At 45.2% G+C, this 27,857-nt stretch overlaps 2 protein-coding genes across 2 annotated transcripts in view; one reads left to right on the top strand and one right to left on the bottom strand.

Annotated features, from left to right (window-relative positions):
* The window catches only part of glipr1a (GLI pathogenesis-related 1a), a 52,901-nt gene extending 26,717 nt beyond the window's left edge, over positions 1–26,184 (top strand). The window contains exons 5-6 of the mRNA XM_054739527.2: positions 25,602–25,628; positions 25,712–26,184. Coding sequence (XP_054595502.2) covers positions 25,602–25,628; positions 25,712–25,860 — 176 coding nt within the window. The 3' untranslated portion in view covers positions 25,861–26,184. The remainder of the gene's footprint in view (positions 1–25,601; positions 25,629–25,711) is intronic.
* A 725-nt stretch (positions 26,185–26,909) lies between these two features.
* The window catches only part of krr1 (KRR1 small subunit processome component homolog), a 12,577-nt gene continuing 11,629 nt past the window's right edge, over positions 26,910–27,857 (bottom strand). Inside the window, exon 10 of the mRNA XM_054739526.2 lies at positions 26,910–27,857. This exon is cut by the window's right edge and continues 217 nt beyond it. The gene's annotated coding sequence lies outside the window, so the exon portion shown is untranslated.

Here is a 27,857-nt window from a genome sequence, read left to right as displayed (position 1 = left end):
AGTTACCAAACTTTCTGTGGTCATTCGTCATCCACCCACAAAGTAAATTGAATGGTCGGATGATGACATCACACAAGCCCCGCCCCCTCAGGACCAAAAAGATCAAGTTTTACTGTGAAAGGTCCCAAATTGCCCCATTTCACTTAATCACCACAAAATTGTAGCTGGTAACTCAAGACAAGTGGGGGTTGCTTGGCGTCACTTTATGGGAGTTTTCGGCAGAGGGCGGGGCTGTGGCGGCGCGGCGAATTCAGGCGTACCGCCTTGGCCTTACGTTTGCCTCCCATTTCGTCATTTCCAAAGATATCGTCACGAAACTTCTTGTGAGTGATCCTAGTCCGGCCCCCCAAAAGATCTGATGTGAACATCTGGTGGGCGTGGCCTATTTTCTGAAATAGCGCCCCCTAGGACCATTGAAACTGTCAGCCCCAAGCCATGCTTTGACTGAGGATTACGAAATTTGGTACACTAATGTGGTGTCTCAGGACCTACAAAAAAGTCTCTTGAAGCCAAGTGCAAAGTCGCACAGGAAGTCGGCCATTTTGGTCCAAGTGCGCGATTTAGTGGTTTTCACACACGTTGTTTGGAGAGTGATACTCCGTCGCCCTTTTCACCAATCACTTTCAAACTTCTGCTATATAGTCTTAAGACATAGAGGAAAAAATTCAACCATCGGATTTTAAATAAGTATAAAGGTGTGGGCGTGGCTAAGCCTCAAACTTTGACCTTTCGCCACGCCACTCTTTTTTTCACAGCTCCTTATTGGACTCCTTTTACCCAATCACCAGGAATCTCTGGTAAATAGCAGCAGGCAAGTTGAGGTCACTTGGTCTCCAGTACTGGAAGGTTTTGCAAAAAGGCGGGGCTTTGGGAGCATGGCGAAATTTGCCATCACGCCATGGAAATACGTTTGCCTCTCATTTCTTCATTTATCGTGATATCACCTCGACCATTGTTGTGAGTGATCCTAGTCTGACCCCCATTAGAAAAGGTCAGCTTAAGTTTGTGGGCGTGGCCTATTTTCTGTATTAGCGCCCCCTAGGACCATTAAAACTGTCAGCCCCAAGCCATGCTTTGACTGAGGATTACGAAATTTGGTACACTAATGTGGTGTCTCAGGACCTACAAAAAAGTCTCTTGGAGCCAAGTGCAAAGTCACACAGGAAGTCGGCCATTTTGGTCCAAGTACGCGATTTAGTGGTTTTCGCACACGTTGTTTGGAGAGTGATGCTCCGTCGCCCTTTTCACCATTCTCCTTCAAACTTCTGCTATGTACTCGTAAGACATAGGGAAAAAAATTCAACCGTCGGATTTTTCAAAAGTTGAAAGGTGTGGGCGTGGCTAAGCCTCAAACTTTGACCTGCCGCCACGCCACTCTTTTTTTCACAGCTCCCTACTGGACTCCTTTTACCCAATCACCAGGATTCTGTGGGAAACAGCAGTAGACAACTTGAGGTTACTTGGTCTCCAGTACTGGCAGGTTTTGAAAAAAGGCGGGGCTTTGGGAGCATGGCGAAAATCGCCATCACGCCATGGAAATACGTTTGCCTCTCATTTCTTCAGTTATCGTGATATCGCTCCGACACTTCTGGTGAGTGATCCTAGTCTGACCCCCAAGAGAAGTAGACAGCTGAAGTTTGTGGGCGTGGCCTATTCTCTTAAATAGCGCCCCCTAGGTCCATTTAAACTAATAGCCCCAAGCCAAGCTTTGACTGAGGATTGCGAAATTTGGTACACTAATGTGGTGTCTCAGGACCTACAAAAAAGTCTCTTGGAGCCAAGTGCAAAGTCGCACAGGAAGTCGGCCATTTTGGTCCAAGTACGCGATTTAGTGGTTTTCGCACACGTTGTTTGGAGAGTGATGCTCCGTCGCCCTTTTCACCAATCTCCTTCAAACTTCTGCTATATACTCTTAAGACATAGGGGAAAAAATTCAACCGTCGGATTTTTCAAAAGTTGAAAGGTGTGGGCGTGGCTAAGCCTCAAACTTTGACCTGTCGCCACGCCACTCTTTTTTTCACAGCTCCCTACTGGACTCCTTTTACCCAATCACCAGGATTCTGTGGGAAACAGCAGTAGACAACTTGAGGTTACTTAGTCTCCAGTACTGGCAGGTTTTGAAAAAAGGCGGGGCTTTGGGAGCATGGCGAAAATCGCCATCACGCCATGGAAATACGTTTGCCTCTCATTTCTTCAGTTATCGTGATATCGCTACGAAACTTCTGGTGAGTGATCCTAGTCTGACCCCCAAGAGAAATAGACAGCTGAAGTTTGTGGGCGTGGCCTATTCTCTTAAATAGCGCCCCCTAGGACCATTTAAACTAATAGCCCCAAGCCATGCTTTGACTGAGGATTACGAAATTTGGTACACTAATGTGGTGTCTCAGGACCTACAAAAAAGTCTCTTGGAGCCAGGACAAAGTCGCACAGGAAGTCGGCCATTTTGGTCCAAGTACGCGATTTAGTGGTTTTCGCACACGTTGTTTGGAGAGTGATGCTCTGTCGCCCTTTTCACCAATCACTTTCAAACTTCTGCTGTATACTCATACGACGTAGGGGAAAAAATTCAACCGTCGGATTTTTCAAAAGTTGAAAGGTGTGGGCGTGGCTAAGCCTCAAACTTTGACCTTTCGCCATTACTTTACTTGACTTAATAACTCCCATGTGCATGATCAGATCTTTTTCAAACTTTGTCTGTGTGATCATTGACCATATCTGTAAAAAATGACAATGTGGACAGCTGACATCACCTAAGCCCCGCCCCCTGACTACAGGAAGTCTATTTTTTATTCTGAAATACCCATATTAGTCCCCTCTAATTTAGTGAACATGACACTAAGGTCATACACTGTCTTCATGATGTTGTAATGACCATTCAGATCTGATTGCTTTCCAGAAAGGGAGGGGCTTTTATGCCATGGCGAATTCTGGCGTAACGCCGTAACCTTACAATTCAATTTAATGGTGAGCTCAGAGGGGATGCTGAGTCAGGGTGAGGTGCGGACTAGGAAGCCATTTGCAGATTCTGGCGTCGGGGTGGTTGACGATTCTGTTCTGCCAGACGTGCCCTGGTGCCCCGGGCTGCTGGCCAGGCCGGAGCGGCGCAGAGCTGCGAGGGCCGAACGACGCTGCTTGCAGCTTTAATTATTTTTTGTTATTCCGTGCCCCCTTTGAACAGCTTTTTGGGGACCTTAACATACCCCAAAACTCACAATATTTTGCACACTTGTCAGGCCTGGTGAAAAATTTGATATTTTAAAGGTCCCAAAAAAATCGCAAAGAAAATGGCTGAACAGCGCCCCCTACAAAGTGAAAAAAACCCCTCTCCATAAAGCTTAGTTTATCGTACAGTTATGAAATTTGGTACACTTGTAGTACTCAACAGTCCGCACAGAAAAGTCTCTTGCAACCATGGTCAATATCAAACAGGAAGTCGGCCATTTTGGGTTGAAATGGCGATTTTTTGCCGTTTTTGCCGTTTTTAGGGTCCGTTTCTGATTGGATTGCTCGATCATTTTTCGCACGATCGTCTCAAAAATTGTGTAAAATTGCTCAGAAGGGATGGGCGAACAAAATGAGATAAGGATTCTGAGTTTTCGTATATGTTGAAGGGGCGGAGCCAGGCCTCGAAGTTTGACTACTCGCCAAAAATATTTAAATTGCTATAACTTCATAACTGAATGGAATAGAGTTACCAAACTTTCTGTGGTCATTCGTCATCCACCCACAAAGTAAATTGAAAGGTCGGATGATGACATCACACAAGCCCCGCCCCCTCAGGACCAAAAAGATCAAGTTTTACTGTGAAAGGTCCCAAATTGCCCCATTTCACTTAATCACCACAAATTTGTAGCTGGTAACTCAAGACAAGTGGGGGTTGCTTGGCGTCACTTTATGGGAGTTTTCGGCAGAGGGCGGGGCTGTGGTGGCGCGGCGAATTCAGGCGTACCGCCTTGGCCTTACGTTTGCCTCCCATTTCGTCATTTCCAAAGATATCGTCACGAAACTTCTTGTGAGTGATCCTAGTCCGGCCCCCCAAAAGATCTGATGTGAACATCTGGTGGGCGTGGCCTATTTTCTGAAATAGCGCCCCCTAGGACCATTAAAACTATTAGCCCCAAGCCATGCTTTGACTGAGGATTACGAAATTTGGTACACTAATGTGGTGTCTCAGGACCTACAAAAAAGTCTCTTGGAGTCAAGTTCAAAGTCGCACAGGAAGTCGGCCATTTTGGATCAAGTACGCGATTTAGTGGTTTTCGCACACGTTGTTTGGAGAGTGATGCTCCGTCGCCCTTTTCACCAATCTCCTTCAAACTTCTGCTATATACCCTTAAGACATAGGGGAAAAAATTCAACCGTCGGATTTTTCAAAAGTTGAAAGGTGTGGGCGTGGCTAAGCCTCAAACTTTGACCTGTCGCCACGCTACTCTTTTTTTCACAGCTCCCTACTGGACTCCTTTTACCCAATCACCAGGATTCTGTGGCAAACAGCAGTAGACCAGTTGAGGTTACTTGGTCTCCAGTACTGGCAGGTTTTGAAAAAAGGCGGGGCTTTGGGACCATGGCGAAAATCGCCATCACGCCATGGAAATACGTTTGTCTCTCATTTCTTCAGTTATCGTGATATTGCTACGAAACTTCTGGTGAGTGATCCTAGTCTGAGCTCCAAGAGAAATAGACAGCTGAATTTTGTGGGCGTGGCCTATGTTTTGAAATAGCGCCCCCTAGGACCATTTAAACTATTAGCCCCAAGCCATGCTTTGACTGAGGATTACGAAATTTGGTACACTAATGTGGTGTCTCAGGACCTACAAAAAAGTCTCTTGGAGTCAAGTTCAAAGTCGCACAGGAAGTCGGCCATTTTGGATCAAGTACGCGATTTAGTGGTTTTCGCACACGTTGTTTGGAGAGTGATGCTCCGTCGCCCTTTTCACCAATCTCCTTCAAACTTCTGCTATATACCCTTAAGACATAGGGGAAAAAATTTAACCGTCGGATTTTTCAAAAGTTGAAAGGTGTGGGCGTGGCTAAGCCTCAAACTTTGACCTGTCGCCACGCTACTCTTTTTTTCACAGCTCCCTACTGGACTCCTTTTACCCAATCACCAGGATTCTGTGGCAAACAGCAGTAGACAAGTTGAGGTTACTTGGTCTCCAGTACTGGCAGGTTTTGAAAAAAGGCGGGGCTTTGGGACCATGGCGAAAATCGCCATCACGCCATGGAAATACGTTTGTCTCATTTCTTCAGTTATCGTGATATTGCTACGAAACTTCTGGTGAGTGATCCTAGTCTGAGCTCCAAGAGAAATAGACAGCTGAAGTTTGTGGGCGTGGCCTATATTCTTAAATAGCGCCCCCTAGAGCCATTAAAACTTTCAGCCCCAAGCCATGCTTTGACTGAGGATTACGAAATTTGGTACACTAATGTGGGGTCTCAGGACCTACAAAAAAGTCTCTTGGAGCCAAGCGTAAAGTCGCACAGGAAGTCGGCCATTTTGGTGCAAGTACGTGATTTAGTGGTTTTCGCACACATTGTTTGGAGAGTGATGCTCCGTCGCCCTTTTCACCAATCACCTTCAAACTTCTGCAATACACTCTTAAGACATAGGGGAAAAAATTCAACCGTCGGATTTTTCAAAAGTTGAAAGGTGTGGGCGTGGCTAAGCCTCAAACGTTGACCTTTCGCCATTACTTTACTTGACTTAATAACTCCCATGTGCATGATCAGATCTTTTTCGAACTTTGTCTGTGTGATCATTGACCATATCTGTAAACAATGACAATGTGGACAGCTGACATCACCTAAGCCCCGCCCCCTGACTACAGGAATTTATTTTTTATGCTGAAATGCCCATATTTGTCCCCTCTAATTTAGTCAACATGACCCTAAGGTCATGCACTGTCTTCATGATGCTGTAATGACCATTCAGATCTGATAGCTTTCCAGAAAGGGAGGGGCTTTGATGCCATGGCGAATTCTGGCGTAACGCCGTAATCTTAATATTCAATTTAATGGTGAGCTCAGAGGGGATGCTGAGTCAGGGTGAGGTGCAGACTAGGAGGCCATTCGCGGTTTCTGGTGTCGGGGTGGTTGACGTTTCTGTTCTGTCAGACGTGCACTGGTGCGACGGCAGACCGGAGCGGCGCGGAGCTGCGAGGGCCGAACGACGCTGCTTGCAGCTTTAATTAGGCCCGAGCAGCGAAAGCGCTGCGAAGGCCTCTTGTTTTTGCTCTGATTAGGCCCGAGCAGCGAAAGCGCTGCGAAGGCCTCTTGTTTTTGCTCTGATTATTATTATTTTTTGTTATTCCGTGCCCCCTTTGAACAGCTTTTTGGGGACCTTAACATACCCCAAAACTCACAATATTTTGCACACTTGTCAGGCCTGGTGAAAAATTTGATATTTTAAAGGTCCCAAAAAAATCGCAAAGAAAATGGCTGAACAGCGCCCCCTACAAAGTGAAAAAAAACCCTCTCCATAAAGCTTAGTTTATCGTACAGTTATGAAATTTGGTACACTTGTAGTACTCAACAGTCCGCACAGAAAAGTCTCTTGCAACCATGGTCAATATCAAACAGGAAGTCGGCCATTTTGGGTTGAAATGGCAATTTTTTGCCGTTTTTGCCGTTTTTAGGGTCCGTCTCTGATTGGATTGCTCGATCATTTTTCGCACGATCGTCTCAAAAATTGTGTAAAATTGCTCAGAAGGGATGGGCGAACAAAATGAGATAAGGATTCTGAGTTTTCGTATATGTTGAAGGGGCGGAGCCAGGCCTCAAAGTTTGACTACTCGCCAAAAAAATTTAAATTGCTATAACTTCATAATTGAATGGAATAGAGTTACCAAACTTTCTGTGGTCATTTGTCATCGACCCACAAAGTAAATTGAATGGTCGGTTGATGACATCACACAAGCCCCGCCCCCTCAGGACCAAAAAGGTCAAGTTTTACTGTGAAAGATCCCAAATTGCCCCATTTCACTTAATCACCACAAATTTGGAGCTGGTAATTCAAGGCAAGTGGGGGTTGCTTGGCGTCACTTTATGGGAGTTTTCGGCAGAGGGCGGGGCTGTGGCGGCGCGGCGAAGTAAGGCGTACCGCCGTGGCCTTACGTTTGCCTCCCATTTCTTTATTTCTAAAGATGTCGTCACGAAACTTCTTGTGAGTGATCCTAGTCTGCCCCCCCAAAAAATCTGACGTGAACATCCGGTGGGCGTGGCCAATTTTCTGAAATAGCGCCCCCTAGGACCATTAAAACTGTCAGCCCCAAGCCATGCTTTGACTGAGGATTACGAAATTTGGTACACTAATGTGGTGTCTCAGGACCTACAAAAAAGTCTCTTGGAGCCAAGTGCAAAGTCGCACAGGAAGTCGGCCATTTTGGTCCAAGTGCGCGATTTAGTGGTTTTCACACACGTTGTTTGGAGAGTGATACTCCGTCGCCCTTTTCACCAATCACTTTCAAACTTCTGCTATATAGTCTTAAGACATAGAGGAAAAAATTCAACCGTCGGATTTTAAATAAGTATAAAGGTGTGGGCGTGGCTAAGCCTCAAACTTTGACCTTTCGCCACGCCACTCTTTTTTTCACAGCTCCTTATTGGACTCCTTTTACCCAATCACCAGGAATCTCTGGTAAATAGCAGCAGGCAAGTTGAGGTCACTTGGTCTCCAGTACTGGAAGGTTTTGAAAAAAGGCGGGGCTTTGGGAGCATGGCGAAATTCGCCATCACGCCATGGATATACGTTTGCCTCTCATTTCTTCATTTATCGTGATATCACCTCGACCATTGTTGTGAGTGATCCTAGTCTGACCCCCAATAGAAAAGGTCAGCTTAAGTTTGTGGGCGTGGCCTATTTTCTGTATTAGCGCCCCCTAGGACCATTAAAACTGTCAGCCCCAAGCCATGCTTTGACTGAGGATTACGAAATTTGGTACAATAATGTGGTGTCTCAGGACCTACAAAAAAGTCTCTTGGAGCCAAGTGCAAAGTCGCACAGGAAGTCGGCCATTTTGGTCCAAGTGCGCGATTTAGTGGTTTTCACACACGTTGTTTGGAGAGTGATGCTCCGTCGCCCTTTTCACCAATCGCCTTCGAGCTTCTGCTATATACTCTTAAGACATAGAGGAAAAAATTCAACCGTCGGATTTTAAATAAGTATAAAGGTGTGGGTGTGGCTAAGCCTCAAACTTTGACCTTTCGCCACGCCACTCTTTTTTTCACAGCTCCCTATTGGACTCCTTTTACCCAATCACCTGGAATCTCTGGTAAATAGCAGCTGACAAGTTGAGGTCACTTGGTCTACAGTACTGGCAGGTTTTGAAAAAAGGCGAGGCTTTGGGAGCATGGCGAAATTCGCCATCACGTCATGGCAATACGTTTGCCTCTCATTTCTTCAATTATCGTGACATCGCCACAAAATGTCTGGTGAGTGATCCTAGTCTAACCCCCAATAGAAATGGGCATCTGAGATTTGTGGGCGTGGCCTATATTCTGAAATAGCGCCCCCTAGGACCATTAAAACTGTCAGCCCCAAGACAAGGTTTGACTGAGGATTACGAAAATTGGTACACTCATGTAGGGTCTCTGGCCCTACAAAAAAGTCTCTTGGAGCCAAGCGCAATTTCGCACAGGAGGTCGGCCATTTTGGTCCAAGTACTCGATTTAGTGGTTTTCGCACACGTTGTTTGGACATTGATGGCCCGTTGCCCTTTACACCGATCACCTTCAAACTTATGCTATGTACTTTTAAGTCAAAGGGGAAAAAATTCAACCGTCGGATTTTAAATAAGTATAAAGGTGTGGGCGTGGCTAAGCCTCAAACTTTGACCTTTCGCCATGACATTACTTGACTTAATAACTCCCATGTGCATGATCAGATCTAATTCAAACTTTGTCTGTGTGATCACTGACCACATCTCAAGATAACGACAATGTGGACAGCTGACATCACCTAAGCCCCGCCCCCTGACAACAGGAAGTCTATTGTTTTATGGTGAAATGCCTATATTTGTCCCCTCTAATTTAATGAAAATGACACTCAGGTCATACAGTGTCTTCATGATGTTTTAAAGACCATTCAGATCTGATAGCTTTCCAGAAAGGGAGGGGCTTTGATGCCATGGTGAATGCTGGCGTGACGCCATGACCTTACATTTGACTGTAACTTCCACAAACGGCCTCCGATTTGCCCGAAACTGAATATGGCAATGAACAATCATGCCCTTTAGCCAATGAGGCACAAACGGTTGGTGAATGTTATATAATGTCACCAAAGCTGACCTCAATGGGACTTTTCTGTAGTTGGTCACAGCGCCACCTAGATAACGTTATCCTTCGATAACTTTAAAAAACATGGTCAGAATAGCATTAAAGTTGGTCACTGTCATCACACCACCAGTGTGGTAAAGATAGAGGATTCCCTAGTGGTGAGACATAAAATATAATGGTGGGCTCAAAGGGGATGCTGAGTCAGGGTGAGTTGCGGACAAGGTGGCCGTTAGCAGTTTCTGGTGTTGGGGTGGTCGACGTTTGTGTTCTGCGGACGTGCCCTGGTGCCCCGGGCTGCCGGCCAGGCCGGAGCGGCGCGGAGCTGCGAGGGCCGAACGACGCTGCTTGCAGCTTTAATTATTATTATTTTTTGTTATTCCGTGCCCCCTTTGAACAGCTTTTTGGGGACCTTAACATACCCCAAAACTCACAATATTTTGCACACTTGTCAGGCCTGGTGAAAAATTTGATATTTTAAAGGTCCCAAAAAAATCGCAAAGAAAATGGCTGAACAGCGCCCCCTACAAAGTGAAAAAAACCCCTCTCCATAAAGCTTAGTTTATCGTACAGTTATGAAATTTGGTACACTTGTAGTACTCAACAGTCCGCACAGAAAAGTCTCTTGCAACCATGGTCAATATCAAACAGGAAGTCGGCCATTTTGGGTTGAAATGGCGATTTTTTGCCGTTTTTGCCGTTTTTAGGGTCCGTTTCTGATTGGATTGCTCGATCATTTTTCGCACGATCGTCTCAAAAATTGTGTAAAATTGCTCAGAAGGGATGGGCGAACAAAATGAGATAAGGATTCTGAGTTTTCGTATATGTTGAAGGGGCGGAGCCAGGCCTCGAAGTTTGACTACTCGCCAAAAATATTTAAATTGCTATAACTTCATAACTGAATGGAATAGAGTTACCAAACTTTCTGTGGTCATTCGTCATCCACCCACAAAGTAAATTGAAAGGTCGGATGATGACATCACACAAGCCCCGCCCCCTCAGGACCAAAAAGATCAAGTTTTACTGTGAAAGGTCCCAAATTGCCCCATTTCACTTAATCACCACAAATTTGTAGCTGGTAACTCAAGACAAGTGGGGGTTGCTTGGCGTCACTTTATGGGAGTTTTCGGCAGAGGGCGGGGCTGTGGTGGCGCGGCGAATTCAGGCGTACCGCCTTGGCCTTACGTTTGCCTCCCATTTCGTCATTTCCAAAGATATCGTCACGAAACTTCTTGTGAGTGATCCTAGTCCGGCCCCCCAAAAGATCTGATGTGAACATCTGGTGGGCGTGGCCTATTTTCTGAAATAGCGCCCCCTAGGACCATTAAAACTATTAGCCCCAAGCCATGCTTTGACTGAGGATTACGAAATTTGGTACACTAATGTGGTGTCTCAGGACCTACAAAAAAGTCTCTTGGAGTCAAGTTCAAAGTCGCACAGGAAGTCGGCCATTTTGGATCAAGTACGCGATTTAGTGGTTTTCGCACACGTTGTTTGGAGAGTGATGCTCCGTCGCCCTTTTCACCAATCTCCTTCAAACTTCTGCTATATACCCTTAAGACATAGGGGAAAAAATTCAACCGTCGGATTTTTCAAAAGTTGAAAGGTGTGGGCGTGGCTAAGCCTCAAACTTTGACCTGTCGCCACGCTACTCTTTTTTTCACAGCTCCCTACTGGACTCCTTTTACCCAATCACCAGGATTCTGTGGCAAACAGCAGTAGACAAGTTGAGGTTACTTGGTCTCCAGTACTGGCAGGTTTTGAAAAAAGGCGGGGCTTTGGGACCATGGCGAAAATCGCCATCACGCCATGGAAATACGTTTGTCTCTCATTTCTTCAGTTATCGTGATATTGCTACGAAACTTCTGGTGAGTGATCCTAGTCTGAGCTCCAAGAGAAATAGACAGCTGAATTTTGTGGGCGTGGCCTATGTTTTGAAATAGCGCCCCCTAGGACCATTTAAACTATTAGCCCCAAGCCATGCTTTGACTGAGGATTACGAAATTTGGTACACTAATGTGGTGTCTCAGGACCTACAAAAAAGTCTCTTGGAGTCAAGTTCAAAGTCGCACAGGAAGTCGGCCATTTTGGATCAAGTACGCGATTTAGTGGTTTTCGCACACGTTGTTTGGAGAGTGATGCTCCGTCGCCCTTTTCACCAATCTCCTTCAAACTTCTGCTATATACCCTTAAGACATAGGGGAAAAAATTTAACCGTCGGATTTTTCAAAAGTTGAAAGGTGTGGGCGTGGCTAAGCCTCAAACTTTGACCTGTCGCCACGCTACTCTTTTTTTCACAGCTCCCTACTGGACTCCTTTTACCCAATCACCAGGATTCTGTGGCAAACAGCAGTAGACAAGTTGAGGTTACTTGGTCTCCAGTACTGGCAGGTTTTGAAAAAAGGCGGGGCTTTGGGACCATGGCGAAAATCGCCATCACGCCATGGAAATACGTTTGTCTCATTTCTTCAGTTATCGTGATATTGCTACGAAACTTCTGGTGAGTGATCCTAGTCTGAGCTCCAAGAGAAATAGACAGCTGAAGTTTGTGGGCGTGGCCTATATTCTTAAATAGCGCCCCCTAGAGCCATTAAAACTTTCAGCCCCAAGCCATGCTTTGACTGAGGATTACGAAATTTGGTACACTAATGTGGGGTCTCAGGACCTACAAAAAAGTCTCTTGGAGCCAAGCGTAAAGTCGCACAGGAAGTCGGCCATTTTGGTGCAAGTACGTGATTTAGTGGTTTTCGCACACATTGTTTGGAGAGTGATGCTCCGTCGCCCTTTTCACCAATCACCTTCAAACTTCTGCAATACACTCTTAAGACATAGGGGAAAAAATTCAACCGTCGGATTTTTCAAAAGTTGAAAGGTGTGGGCGTGGCTAAGCCTCAAACGTTGACCTTTCGCCATTACTTTACTTGACTTAATAACTCCCATGTGCATGATCAGATCTTTTTCGAACTTTGTCTGTGTGATCATTGACCATATCTGTAAACAATGACAATGTGGACAGCTGACATCACCTAAGCCCCGCCCCCTGACTACAGGAATTTATTTTTTATGCTGAAATGCCCATATTTGTCCCCTCTAATTTAGTCAACATGACCCTAAGGTCATGCACTGTCTTCATGATGCTGTAATGACCATTCAGATCTGATAGCTTTCCAGAAAGGGAGGGGCTTTGATGCCATGGCGAATTCTGGCGTAACGCCGTAATCTTAATATTCAATTTAATGGTGAGCTCAGAGGGGATGCTGAGTCAGGGTGAGGTGCAGACTAGGAGGCCATTCGCGGTTTCTGGTGTCGGGGTGGTTGACGTTTCTGTTCTGTCAGACGTGCACTGGTGCGACGGCAGACCGGAGCGGCGCGGAGCTGCGAGGGCCGAACGACGCTGCTTGCAGCTTTAATTAGGCCCGAGCAGCGAAAGCGCTGCGAAGGCCTCTTGTTTTTGCTCTGATTATTATTATTTTTTGTTATTCCGTGCCCCCTTTGAACAGCTTTTTGGGGACCTTAACATACCCCAAAACTCACAATATTTTGCACACTTGTCAGGCCTGGTGAAAAATTTGATATTTTAAAGGTCCCAAAAAAATCGCAAAGAAAATGGCTGAACAGCGCCCCCTACAAAGTGAAAAAAACCCCTCTCCATAAAGCTTAGTTTATCGTACAGTTATGAAATTTGGTACACTTGTAGTACTCAACAGTCCGCACAGAAAAGTCTCTTGCAACCATGGTCAATATCAAACAGGAAGTCGGCCATTTTGGGTTGAAATGGCGATTTTTTGCCGTTTTTGCCGTTTTTAGGGTCCATTTCTGATTGGATTGCTCGATCATTTTTCGCACGATCGTCTCAAAAATTGTGTAAAATTGCTCAGAAGGGATGGGCGAACAAAATGAGATAAGGATTCTGAGTTTTCGTATATGTTGAAGGGGCGGAGCCAGGCCTCGAAGTTTGACTACTCGCCAAAAATATTTAAATTGCTATAACTTCATAACTGAATGGAATAGAGTTACCAAACTTTCTGTGGTCATTCGTCATCCACCCACAAAGTAAATTGAAAGGTCGGATGATGACATCACACAAGCCCCGCCCCCTCAGGACCAAAAAGATCAAGTTTTACTGTGAAAGGTCCCAAATTGCCCCATTTCACTTAATCACCACAAATTTGTAGCTGGTAACTCAAGACAAGTGGGGGTTGCTTGGCGTCACTTTATGGGAGTTTTCGGCAGAGGGCGGGGCTGTGGTGGCGCGGCGAATTCAGGCGTACCGCCTTGGCCTTACGTTTGCCTCCCATTTCGTCATTTCCAAAGATATCGTCACGAAACTTCTTGTGAGTGATCCTAGTCCGGCCCCCCAAAAGATCTGATGTGAACATCTGGTGGGCGTGGCCTATTTTCTGAAATAGCGCCCCCTAGGACCATTAAAACTATTAGCCCCAAGCCATGCTTTGACTGAGGATTACGAAATTTGGTACACTAATGTGGTGTCTCAGGACCTACAAAAAAGTCTCTTGGAGTCAAGTTCAAAGTCACACAGGAAGTCGGCCATTTTGGATCAAGTACGCGATTTAGTGGTTTTCGCACACGTTGTTTGGAGAGTGATGCTCCGTCGCCCTTTTCACCAATCTCCTTCAAACTTCTGCTATATACCCTTAAGACATAGGGGAAAAAATTCAACCGTCGGATTTTTCAAAAGTTGAAAGGTGTGGGCGTGGCTAAGCCTCAAACTTTGACCTGTCGCCACGCTACTCTTTTTTTCACAGCTCCCTACTGGACTCCTTTTACCCAATCACCAGGATTCTGTGGCAAACAGCAGTAGACAAGTTGAGGTTACTTGGTCTCCAGTACTGGCAGGTTTTGAAAAAAGGCGGGGCTTTGGGACCATGGCGAAAATCGCCATCACGCCATGGAAATACGTTTGTCTCTCATTTCTTCAGTTATCGTGATATTGCTACGAAACTTCTGGTGAGTGATCCTAGTCTGAGCTCCAAGAGAAATAGACAGCTGAATTTTGTGGGCGTGGCCTATGTTTTGAAATAGCGCCCCCTAGGACCATTTAAACTATTAGCCCCAAGCCATGCTTTGACTGAGGATTACGAAATTTGGTACACTAATGTGGTGTCTCAGGACCTACAAAAAAGTCTCTTGGAGTCAAGTTCAAAGTCGCACAGGAAGTCGGCCATTTTGGATCAAGTACGCGATTTAGTGGTTTTCGCACACGTTGTTTGGAGAGTGATGCTCCGTCGCCCTTTTCACCAATCTCCTTCAAACTTCTGCTATATACCCTTAAGACATAGGGGAAAAAATTTAACCGTCGGATTTTTCAAAAGTTGAAAGGTGTGGGCGTGGCTAAGCCTCAAACTTTGACCTGTCGCCACGCTACTCTTTTTTTCACAGCTCCCTACTGGACTCCTTTTACCCAATCACCAGGATTCTGTGGCAAACAGCAGTAGACAAGTTGAGGTTACTTGGTCTCCAGTACTGGCAGGTTTTGAAAAAAGGCGGGGCTTTGGGACCATGGCGAAAATCGCCATCACGCCATGGAAATACGTTTGTCTCATTTCTTCAGTTATCGTGATATTGCTACGAAACTTCTGGTGAGTGATCCTAGTCTGAGCTCCAAGAGAAATAGACAGCTGAAGTTTGTGGGCGTGGCCTATATTCTTAAATAGCGCCCCCTAGAGCCATTAAAACTTTCAGCCCCAAGCCATGCTTTGACTGAGGATTACGAAATTTGGTACACTAATGTGGGGTCTCAGGACCTACAAAAAAGTCTCTTGGAGCCAAGCGTAAAGTCGCACAGGAAGTCGGCCATTTTGGTGCAAGTACGTGATTTAGTGGTTTTCGCACACATTGTTTGGAGAGTGATGCTCCGTCGCCCTTTTCACCAATCACCTTCAAACTTCTGCAATACACTCTTAAGACATAGGGGAAAAAATTCAACCGTCGGATTTTTCAAAAGTTGAAAGGTGTGGGCGTGGCTAAGCCTCAAACGTTGACCTTTCGCCATTACTTTACTTGACTTAATAACTCCCATGTGCATGATCAGATCTTTTTCGAACTTTGTCTGTGTGATCATTGACCATATCTGTAAACAATGACAATGTGGACAGCTGACATCACCTAAGCCCCGCCCCCTGACTACAGGAATTTATTTTTTATGCTGAAATGCCCATATTTGTCCCCTCTAATTTAGTCAACATGACCCTAAGGTCATGCACTGTCTTCATGATGCTGTAATGACCATTCAGATCTGATAGCTTTCCAGAAAGGGAGGGGCTTTGATGCCATGGCGAATTCTGGCGTAACGCCGTAATCTTAATATTCAATTTAATGGTGAGCTCAGAGGGGATGCTGAGTCAGGGTGAGGTGCAGACTAGGAGGCCATTCGCGGTTTCTGGTGTCGGGGTGGTTGACGTTTCTGTTCTGTCAGACGTGCACTGGTGCGACGGCAGACCGGAGCGGCGCGGAGCTGCGAGGGCCGAACGACGCTGCTTGCAGCTTTAATTAGGCCCGAGCAGCGAAAGCGCTGCGAAGGCCTCTTGTTTTTGCTCTGATTATTATTATTTTTTGTTATTCCGTGCCCCCTTTGAACAGCTTTTTGGGGACCTTAACATACCCCAAAACTCACAATATTTTGCACACTTGTCAGGCCTGGTGAAAAATTTGATATTTTAAAGGTCCCAAAAAAATCGCAAAGAAAATGGCTGAACAGCGCCCCCTACAAAGTGAAAAAAACCCCTCTCCATAAAGCTTAGTTTATCGTACAGTTATGAAATTTGGTACACTTGTAGTACTCAACAGTCCGCACAGAAAAGTCTCTTGCAACCATGGTCAATATCAAACAGGAAGTCGGCCATTTTGGGTTGAAATGGCGATTTTTTGCCGTTTTTGCCGTTTTTAGGGTCCGTTTCTGATTGGATTGCTCGATCATTTTTCGCACGATCGTCTCAAAAATTGTGTAAAATTGCTCAGAAGGGATGGGCGAACAAAATGAGATAAGGATTCTGAGTTTTCGTATATGTTGAAGGGGCGGAGCCAGGCCTCGAAGTTTGACTACTCGCCAAAAATATTTAAATTGCTATAACTTCATAACTGAATGGAATAGAGTTACCAAACTTTCTGTGGTCATTCGTCATCCACCCACAAAGTAAATTGAAAGGTCGGATGATGACATCACACAAGCCCCGCCCCCTCAGGACCAAAAAGATCAAGTTTTACTGTGAAAGGTCCCAAATTGCCCCATTTCACTTAATCACCACAAATTTGTAGCTGGTAACTCAAGACAAGTGGGGGTTGCTTGGCGTCACTTTATGGGAGTTTTCGGCAGAGGGCGGGGCTGTGGTGGCGCGGCGAATTCAGGCGTACCGCCTTGGCCTTACGTTTGCCTCCCATTTCGTCATTTCCAAAGATATCGTCACGAAACTTCTTGTGAGTGATCCTAGTCCGGCCCCCCAAAAGATCTGATGTGAACATCTGGTGGGCGTGGCCTATTTTCTGAAATAGCGCCCCCTAGGACCATTAAAACTATTAGCCCCAAGCCATGCTTTGACTGAGGATTACGAAATTTGGTACACTAATGTGGTGTCTCAGGACCTACAAAAAAGTCTCTTGGAGTCAAGTTCAAAGTCGCACAGGAAGTCGGCCATTTTGGATCAAGTACGCGATTTAGTGGTTTTCGCACACGTTGTTTGGAGAGTGATGCTCCGTCGCCCTTTTCACCAATCTCCTTCAAACTTCTGCTATATACCCTTAAGACATAGGGGAAAAAATTCAACCGTCGGATTTTTCAAAAGTTGAAAGGTGTGGGCGTGGCTAAGCCTCAAACTTTGACCTGTCGCCACGCTACTCTTTTTTTCACAGCTCCCTACTGGACTCCTTTTACCCAATCACCAGGATTCTGTGGCAAACAGCAGTAGACAAGTTGAGGTTACTTGGTCTCCAGTACTGGCAGGTTTTGAAAAAAGGCGGGGCTTTGGGACCATGGCGAAAATCGCCATCACGCCATGGAAATACGTTTGTCTCTCATTTCTTCAGTTATCGTGATATTGCTACGAAACTTCTGGTGAGTGATCCTAGTCTGAGCTCCAAGAGAAATAGACAGCTGAATTTTGTGGGCGTGGCCTATGTTTTGAAATAGCGCCCCCTAGGACCATTTAAACTATTAGCCCCAAGCCATGCTTTGACTGAGGATTACGAAATTTGGTACACTAATGTGGTGTCTCAGGACCTACAAAAAAGTCTCTTGGAGTCAAGTTCAAAGTCGCACAGGAAGTCGGCCATTTTGGATCAAGTACGCGATTTAGTGGTTTTCGCACACGTTGTTTGGAGAGTGATGCTCCGTCGCCCTTTTCACCAATCTCCTTCAAACTTCTGCTATATACCCTTAAGACATAGGGGAAAAAATTTAACCGTCGGATTTTTCAAAAGTTGAAAGGTGTGGGCGTGGCTAAGCCTCAAACTTTGACCTGTCGCCACGCTACTCTTTTTTTCACAGCTCCCTACTGGACTCCTTTTACCCAATCACCAGGATTCTGTGGCAAACAGCAGTAGACAAGTTGAGGTTACTTGGTCTCCAGTACTGGCAGGTTTTGAAAAAAGGCGGGGCTTTGGGACCATGGCGAAAATCGCCATCACGCCATGGAAATACGTTTGTCTCATTTCTTCAGTTATCGTGATATTGCTACGAAACTTCTGGTGAGTGATCCTAGTCTGAGCTCCAAGAGAAATAGACAGCTGAAGTTTGTGGGCGTGGCCTATATTCTTAAATAGCGCCCCCTAGAGCCATTAAAACTTTCAGCCCCAAGCCATGCTTTGACTGAGGATTACGAAATTTGGTACACTAATGTGGGGTCTCAGGACCTACAAAAAAGTCTCTTGGAGCCAAGCGTAAAGTCGCACAGGAAGTCGGCCATTTTGGTGCAAGTACGTGATTTAGTGGTTTTCGCACACATTGTTTGGAGAGTGATGCTCCGTCGCCCTTTTCACCAATCACCTTCAAACTTCTGCAATACACTCTTAAGACATAGGGGAAAAAATTCAACCGTCGGATTTTTCAAAAGTTGAAAGGTGTGGGCGTGGCTAAGCCTCAAACGTTGACCTTTCGCCATTACTTTACTTGACTTAATAACTCCCATGTGCATGATCAGATCTTTTTCGAACTTTGTCTGTGTGATCATTGACCATATCTGTAAACAATGACAATGTGGACAGCTGACATCACCTAAGCCCCGCCCCCTGACTACAGGAATTTATTTTTTATGCTGAAATGCCCATATTTGTCCCCTCTAATTTAGTCAACATGACCCTAAGGTCATGCACTGTCTTCATGATGCTGTAATGACCATTCAGATCTGATAGCTTTCCAGAAAGGGAGGGGCTTTGATGCCATGGCGAATTCTGGCGTAACGCCGTAATCTTAATATTCAATTTAATGGTGAGCTCAGAGGGGATGCTGAGTCAGGGTGAGGTGCAGACTAGGAGGCCATTCGCGGTTTCTGGTGTCGGGGTGGTTGACGTTTCTGTTCTGTCAGACGTGCACTGGTGCGACGGCAGACCGGAGCGGCGCGGAGCTGCGAGGGCCGAACGACGCTGCTTGCAGCTTTAATTAGGCCCGAGCAGCGAAAGCGCTGCGAAGGCCTCTTGTTTTTGCTCTGATTATTATTATTTTTTGTTATTCCGTGCCCCCTTTGAACAGCTTTTTGGGGACCTTAACATACCCCAAAACTCACAATATTTTGCACACTTGTCAGGCCTGGTGAAAAATTTGATATTTTAAAGGTCCCAAAAAAATCGCAAAGAAAATGGCTGAACAGCGCCCCCTACAAAGTGAAAAAAACCCCTCTCCATAAAGCTTAGTTTATCGTACAGTTATGAAATTTGGTACACTTGTAGTACTCAACAGTCCGCACAGAAAAGTCTCTTGCAACCATGGTCAATATCAAACAGGAAGTCGGCCATTTTGGGTTGAAATGGCGATTTTTTGCCGTTTTTGCCGTTTTTAGGGTCCGTTTCTGATTGGATTGCTCGATCATTTTTCGCACGATCGTCTCAAAAATTGTGTAAAATTGCTCAGAAGGGATGGGCGAACAAAATGAGATAAGGATTCTGAGTTTTCGTATATGTTGAAGGGGCGGAGCCAGGCCTCGAAGTTTGACTACTCGCCAAAAATATTTAAATTGCTATAACTTCATAACTGAATGGAATAGAGTTACCAAACTTTCTGTGGTCATTCGTCATCCACCCACAAAGTAAATTGAAAGGTCGGATGATGACATCACACAAGCCCCGCCCCCTCAGGACCAAAAAGATCAAGTTTTACTGTGAAAGGTCCCAAATTGCCCCATTTCACTTAATCACCACAAATTTGTAGCTGGTAACTCAAGACAAGTGGGGGTTGCTTGGCGTCACTTTATGGGAGTTTTCGGCAGAGGGCGGGGCTGTGGTGGCGCGGCGAATTCAGGCGTACCGCCTTGGCCTTACGTTTGCCTCCCATTTCGTCATTTCCAAAGATATCGTCACGAAACTTCTTGTGAGTGATCCTAGTCCGGCCCCCCAAAAGATCTGATGTGAACATCTGGTGGGCGTGGCCTATTTTCTGAAATAGCGCCCCCTAGGACCATTAAAACTATTAGCCCCAAGCCATGCTTTGACTGAGGATTACGAAATTTGGTACACTAATGTGGTGTCTCAGGACCTACAAAAAAGTCTCTTGGAGTCAAGTTCAAAGTCGCACAGGAAGTCGGCCATTTTGGATCAAGTACGCGATTTAGTGGTTTTCGCACACGTTGTTTGGAGAGTGATGCTCCGTCGCCCTTTTCACCAATCTCCTTCAAACTTCTGCTATATACCCTTAAGACATAGGGGAAAAAATTCAACCGTCGGATTTTTCAAAAGTTGAAAGGTGTGGGCGTGGCTAAGCCTCAAACTTTGACCTGTCGCCACGCTACTCTTTTTTTCACAGCTCCCTACTGGACTCCTTTTACCCAATCACCAGGATTCTGTGGCAAACAGCAGTAGACAAGTTGAGGTTACTTGGTCTCCAGTACTGGCAGGTTTTGAAAAAAGGCGGGGCTTTGGGACCATGGCGAAAATCGCCATCACGCCATGGAAATACGTTTGTCTCTCATTTCTTCAGTTATCGTGATATTGCTACGAAACTTCTGGTGAGTGATCCTAGTCTGAGCTCCAAGAGAAATAGACAGCTGAATTTTGTGGGCGTGGCCTATGTTTTGAAATAGCGCCCCCTAGGACCATTTAAACTATTAGCCCCAAGCCATGCTTTGACTGAGGATTACGAAATTTGGTACACTAATGTGGTGTCTCAGGACCTACAAAAAAGTCTCTTGGAGTCAAGTTCAAAGTCGCACAGGAAGTCGGCCATTTTGGATCAAGTACGCGATTTAGTGGTTTTCGCACACGTTGTTTGGAGAGTGATGCTCCGTCGCCCTTTTCACCAATCTCCTTCAAACTTCTGCTATATACCCTTAAGACATAGGGGAAAAAATTTAACCGTCGGATTTTTCAAAAGTTGAAAGGTGTGGGCGTGGCTAAGCCTCAAACTTTGACCTGTCGCCACGCTACTCTTTTTTTCACAGCTCCCTACTGGACTCCTTTTACCCAATCACCAGGATTCTGTGGCAAACAGCAGTAGACAAGTTGAGGTTACTTGGTCTCCAGTACTGGCAGGTTTTGAAAAAAGGCGGGGCTTTGGGACCATGGCGAAAATCGCCATCACGCCATGGAAATACGTTTGTCTCATTTCTTCAGTTATCGTGATATTGCTACGAAACTTCTGGTGAGTGATCCTAGTCTGAGCTCCAAGAGAAATAGACAGCTGAAGTTTGTGGGCGTGGCCTATATTCTTAAATAGCGCCCCCTAGAGCCATTAAAACTTTCAGCCCCAAGCCATGCTTTGACTGAGGATTACGAAATTTGGTACACTAATGTGGGGTCTCAGGACCTACAAAAAAGTCTCTTGGAGCCAAGCGTAAAGTCGCACAGGAAGTCGGCCATTTTGGTGCAAGTACGTGATTTAGTGGTTTTCGCACACATTGTTTGGAGAGTGATGCTCCGTCGCCCTTTTCACCAATCACCTTCAAACTTCTGCAATACACTCTTAAGACATAGGGGAAAAAATTCAACCGTCGGATTTTTCAAAAGTTGAAAGGTGTGGGCGTGGCTAAGCCTCAAACGTTGACCTTTCGCCATTACTTTACTTGACTTAATAACTCCCATGTGCATGATCAGATCTTTTTCGAACTTTGTCTGTGTGATCATTGACCATATCTGTAAACAATGACAATGTGGACAGCTGACATCACCTAAGCCCCGCCCCCTGACTACAGGAATTTATTTTTTATGCTGAAATGCCCATATTTGTCCCCTCTAATTTAGTCAACATGACCCTAAGGTCATGCACTGTCTTCATGATGCTGTAATGACCATTCAGATCTGATAGCTTTCCAGAAAGGGAGGGGCTTTGATGCCATGGCGAATTCTGGCGTAACGCCGTAATCTTAATATTCAATTTAATGGTGAGCTCAGAGGGGATGCTGAGTCAGGGTGAGGTGCAGACTAGGAGGCCATTCGCGGTTTCTGGTGTCGGGGTGGTTGACGTTTCTGTTCTGTCAGACGTGCACTGGTGCGACGGCAGACCGGAGCGGCGCGGAGCTGCGAGGGCCGAACGACGCTGCTTGCAGCTTTAATTATTATTATTTTTTGTTATTCCGTGCCCCCTTTGAACAGCTTTTTGGGGACCTTAACATACCCCAAAACTCACAATATTTTGCACACTTGTCAGGCCTGGTGAAAAATTTGATATTTTAAAGGTCCCAAAAAAATCGCAAAGAAAATGGCTGAACAGCGCCCCCTACAAAGTGAAAAAAACCCCTCTCCATAAAGCTTAGTTTATCGTACAGTTATGAAATTTGGTACACTTGTAGTACTCAACAGTCCGCACAGAAAAGTCTCTTGCAACCATGGTCAATATCAAACAGGAAGTCGGCCATTTTGGGTTGAAATGGCGATTTTTTGCCGTTTTTGCCGTTTTTAGGGTCCGTTTCTGATTGGATTGCTCGATCATTTTTCGCACGATCGTCTCAAAAATTGTGTAAAATTGCTCAGAAGGGATGGGCGAACAAAATGAGATAAGGATTCTGAGTTTTCGTATATGTTGAAGGGGCGGAGCCAGGCCTCGAAGTTTGACTACTCGCCAAAAATATTTAAATTGCTATAACTTCATAACTGAATGGAATAGAGTTACCAAACTTTCTGTGGTCATTCGTCATCCACCCACAAAGTAAATTGAAAGGTCGGATGATGACATCACACAAGCCCCGCCCCCTCAGGACCAAAAAGATCAAGTTTTACTGTGAAAGGTCCCAAATTGCCCCATTTCACTTAATCACCACAAATTTGTAGCTGGTAACTCAAGACAAGTGGGGGTTGCTTGGCGTCACTTTATGGGAGTTTTCGGCAGAGGGCGGGGCTGTGGTGGCGCGGCGAATTCAGGCGTACCGCCTTGGCCTTACGTTTGCCTCCCATTTCGTCATTTCCAAAGATATCGTCACGAAACTTCTTGTGAGTGATCCTAGTCCGGCCCCCCAAAAGATCTGATGTGAACATCTGGTGGGCGTGGCCTATTTTCTGAAATAGCGCCCCCTAGGACCATTAAAACTATTAGCCCCAAGCCATGCTTTGACTGAGGATTACGAAATTTGGTACACTAATGTGGTGTCTCAGGACCTACAAAAAAGTCTCTTGGAGTCAAGTTCAAAGTCGCACAGGAAGTCGGCCATTTTGGATCAAGTACGCGATTTAGTGGTTTTCGCACACGTTGTTTGGAGAGTGATGCTCCGTCGCCCTTTTCACCAATCTCCTTCAAACTTCTGCTATATACCCTTAAGACATAGGGGAAAAAATTCAACCGTCGGATTTTTCAAAAGTTGAAAGGTGTGGGCGTGGCTAAGCCTCAAACTTTGACCTGTCGCCACGCTACTCTTTTTTTCACAGCTCCCTACTGGACTCCTTTTACCCAATCACCAGGATTCTGTGGCAAACAGCAGTAGACAAGTTGAGGTTACTTGGTCTCCAGTACTGGCAGGTTTTGAAAAAAGGCGGGGCTTTGGGACCATGGCGAAAATCGCCATCACGCCATGGAAATACGTTTGTCTCTCATTTCTTCAGTTATCGTGATATTGCTACGAAACTTCTGGTGAGTGATCCTAGTCTGAGCTCCAAGAGAAATAGACAGCTGAATTTTGTGGGCGTGGCCTATGTTTTGAAATAGCGCCCCCTAGGACCATTTAAACTATTAGCCCCAAGCCATGCTTTGACTGAGGATTACGAAATTTGGTACACTAATGTGGTGTCTCAGGACCTACAAAAAAGTCTCTTGGAGTCAAGTTCAAAGTCGCACAGGAAGTCGGCCATTTTGGATCAAGTACGCGATTTAGTGGTTTTCGCACACGTTGTTTGGAGAGTGATGCTCCGTCGCCCTTTTCACCAATCTCCTTCAAACTTCTGCTATATACCCTTAAGACATAGGGGAAAAAATTTAACCGTCGGATTTTTCAAAAGTTGAAAGGTGTGGGCGTGGCTAAGCCTCAAACTTTGACCTGTCGCCACGCTACTCTTTTTTTCACAGCTCCCTACTGGACTCCTTTTACCCAATCACCAGGATTCTGTGGCAAACAGCAGTAGACAAGTTGAGGTTACTTGGTCTCCAGTACTGGCAGGTTTTGAAAAAAGGCGGGGCTTTGGGACCATGGCGAAAATCGCCATCACGCCATGGAAATACGTTTGTCTCATTTCTTCAGTTATCGTGATATTGCTACGAAACTTCTGGTGAGTGATCCTAGTCTGAGCTCCAAGAGAAATAGACAGCTGAAGTTTGTGGGCGTGGCCTATATTCTTAAATAGCGCCCCCTAGAGCCATTAAAACTTTCAGCCCCAAGCCATGCTTTGACTGAGGATTACGAAATTTTGTACACTAATGTGGGGTCTCAGGACCTACAAAAAAGTCTCTTGGAGCCAAGCGTAAAGTCGCACAGGAAGTCGGCCATTTTGGTGCAAGTACGTGATTTAGTGGTTTTCGCACACATTGTTTGGAGAGTGATGCTCCGTCGCCCTTTTCACCAATCACCTTCAAACTTCTGCAATACACTCTTAAGACATAGGGGAAAAAATTCAACCGTCGGATTTTTCAAAAGTTGAAAGGTGTGGGCGTGGCTAAGCCTCAAACGTTGACCTTTCGCCATTACTTTACTTGACTTAATAACTCCCATGTGCATGATCAGATCTTTTTCGAACTTTGTCTGTGTGATCATTGACCATATCTGTAAACAATGACAATGTGGACAGCTGACATCACCTAAGCCCCGCCCCCTGACTACAGGAATTTATTTTTTATGCTGAAATGCCCATATTTGTCCCCTCTAATTTAGTCAACATGACCCTAAGGTCATGCACTGTCTTCATGATGCTGTAATGACCATTCAGATCTGATAGCTTTCCAGAAAGGGAGGGGCTTTGATGCCATGGCGAATTCTGGCGTAACGCCGTAATCTTAATATTCAATTTAATGGTGAGCTCAGAGGGGATGCTGAGTCAGGGTGAGGTGCAGACTAGGAGGCCATTCGCGGTTTCTGGTGTCGGGGTGGTTGACGTTTCTGTTCTGTCAGACGTGCACTGGTGCGACGGCAGACCGGAGCGGCGCGGAGCTGCGAGGGCCGAACGACGCTGCTTGCAGCTTTAATTGTAGTTGTTTTTTAATCATTATTTAATTTATTTAGTTTATATATATTTTTTTCTTTAAATAAAATGCTGCCTATGACCATCTTACCTAAGTGAGTCTATCATCTATGTATCCTGTTTACATCATTCTTATTTGGTCTTTATATATATAAACCAACTCATTGATTGTAATGTTGCTTAAATATATATAAAAATAATAAAATAACTATCAGGGACAGATACACAAGCAAGTGTAATGGTGGCAGGATACCACAGAACAGCGCTACGCCCTCTGTTGTCTTGGTGAGGAATTGCTTTGCAACACTGCTGCCTGAACGAAGTTCGAATGTGAAAACCTTTCCCTCGTGCGTATCTCCGTTGCGGAGCTCCTGGAGAACAAACCAGGGTCAAGCCCCAGGTGAATAGAACGTCTGGGTCCGCCTCTGCTGCCACTTAAGTGTCAGAGCACAACAAAACTATTTGGTGTCTCTGTTCAATTAGGAGACTGTTTTAACATTTATATGGGATGATGGTCAGATTTAAACTAAATAGGAACTCTCCATGACTTCTCATGCATCCGTCTGTCTTTGCAGGCAGTGAAGAACGGGATTCACAGAAAAGTGAGTTTGTCCAAAGCCACAATTTTCTACTGTTAAAATAATGTGTGTTTGTAACTACTCAGGAAACCATTTTGTGCTTCCAGGCTACAACTGGACTCCAAACTGGGACACAGCCTCAGGAGACTCCAACTACTGGATAATTCTCGTTATTCGGGTCATTGCTGTCCTTTTAACATTCGCTGCAGCCTATGGAGTCCATTACTTTTACCCAAATGTCTTCTGCTATGAATAGAGACTAGACAACAATAACCACGAGATCATTAGCTCCCTAATGTTACCTAACTAAAAAACGCACATGGACATTAAGCACCGTCTACCAATCACAATGAAATGGGCAAAAATACTGTTACATTACCAACTTTTTTGTTTGCTTCATGTTGACGGTCTTTGGTGGATCGCGATGATGGTAAACATTTGATTTAACCACAAGAATCAACTTTTCTTTTATGCAATGTAAGAATGACTAGCTTTCATGGCCCAGAGTACCTTGGACTGCTCAGTGGCTGATGAGTTCCCACAGATGTAATGTGGGCCATAAAATATTTTCAGAACACCACAAGTGTGGCAGCATCATTTGTACTTTCCTATCATGTATGTTTATTTGTAAGAACAAAATTCTCCATTTGTGTTTTGGCCTCACTAGTTTTTCCCGACATACAAAGTAGCTTTAGGTGTATTCTACTGATGTGATGCTTAATAGTAGGGCTGAAAGATTAATTGCATATCTTATATTATGAAAATAATGCGTGTTTGGAGGATCGTCCTCCGATCCTCTCTCTGTGAGCGAGTGTGCCGCATGACAACCCGCTCAATTAACAATTCACGGCCCAAATCCAACAGAACCGATCAGGCTAATTCGGTTCCGTCTCAGGTTAAAACTCCTACGCTCAGCTCTGTAATACCACATAAAGGCGGACCAAAGTTTCCTACCTGGTAAATGTGGAGAACACCCATTCTGACAGATTTGGATGCTACGCTGGTGTCACCGTTAAAATAAAACTACATTCCACTATAATTGATTATGGTACTCTTCTATGATGCAGAATCGTTTATGCCCGCATCTCGATGCATCGATTATTTTCCTCAGCTCTATCCTACACCCCCCGGTCGGCTGTTGTGGGTGGAGTGCGCACGCGGGGTTCGGGGGCCACAAAGAGAGGGCTTGCGGCTCGGATGTGACCCGCGGGCCGCCTATTGCACCAGGGGTTGGCTGGAGAAAGGAGTTCATTGACTCCAATGTTAAAAATGCCAGCTTCACAGCAGAAATGAACACATTCACGGTTTAGTGCAGAAAAACATGTTCGGTTTAATAGGTCAAGTTTACCATGACAAATCTGAAGAGGGCGAATTACTTTTGTAACTCTTCTGTTTAGATGCAATTAAACCACGAATTTATGAATACATGGGGGCGTGTCCTTTTGATTGACGGGGGTCAGATGAGTTAACAGCACTAGCAGCTTGGCCTGGTTTACTCTAGTGAAGGTCTCAGCCTCAGGTTAAGTGTAACAGCCTAAAAGGTAGAGGGTAGCAGAGTCGCTCAACTGTGGTTTTCTGGCTAAAGGCGCCTGCCAACCTGCCCCGGGTTAGCTCACAGCTACATCGAATCAGTTTGATGAATGGTAATGTGACCCCAACCTCACAGCTCCACCTCTTCACCCATTGTTTTTTATTTTGTGGGCGTGACAAGACAGCTGTGGTGGGAACCGCCCACTGGGCTTCACTTCAGCTCTTCAGAAACCTACGGGTGGCATCACGGAGGCTCCATCCATCTTATATATACAGTCTATGGTCCCAGCACACACCATGTGTGCCAACAGAATGCACAGGAATTTTGTTTCAGATTTAAAATGCATCATTTCTGAACACGAAAGGAGTCATGGTGTAAACACTTGCAGAATTATTACTAGGAAAACTGGCAAATGCAACCAGTGCTACCTCTAGACATCCCTACATTTAGACAGAACTGAATGTATGACCGTTCAGGAAGAATAATTTTAGAGTTGGTGATTATGTTGAAGACAATGCAAAAAAAGGTATATTTTATATTTTTAAAGAAGTGTTTGTGGTAGCATGCAATTTCATAAAAATAGAACAATCTGCAGCACAACTACTGTCCAAAAACAACACCTGGGCATCCCTGTACATTACCTTTAACCTTCTTTGTACCCAAAAAGGATTAAAGCGAGTTTTGTGGGGAACATTTCGTTTTATCCTAACACAATGTCCATG

The sequence above is a fragment of the Nothobranchius furzeri genome, chromosome 1, assembly GCF_043380555.1.
Source record: "Nothobranchius furzeri strain GRZ-AD chromosome 1, NfurGRZ-RIMD1, whole genome shotgun sequence".
Taxonomy (NCBI): Eukaryota; Metazoa; Chordata; class Actinopteri; order Cyprinodontiformes; family Nothobranchiidae; genus Nothobranchius; species Nothobranchius furzeri.
Note: the sequence above shows the minus strand (reverse complement) of the source record. Positions and strands in the feature narration are given on the sequence as shown.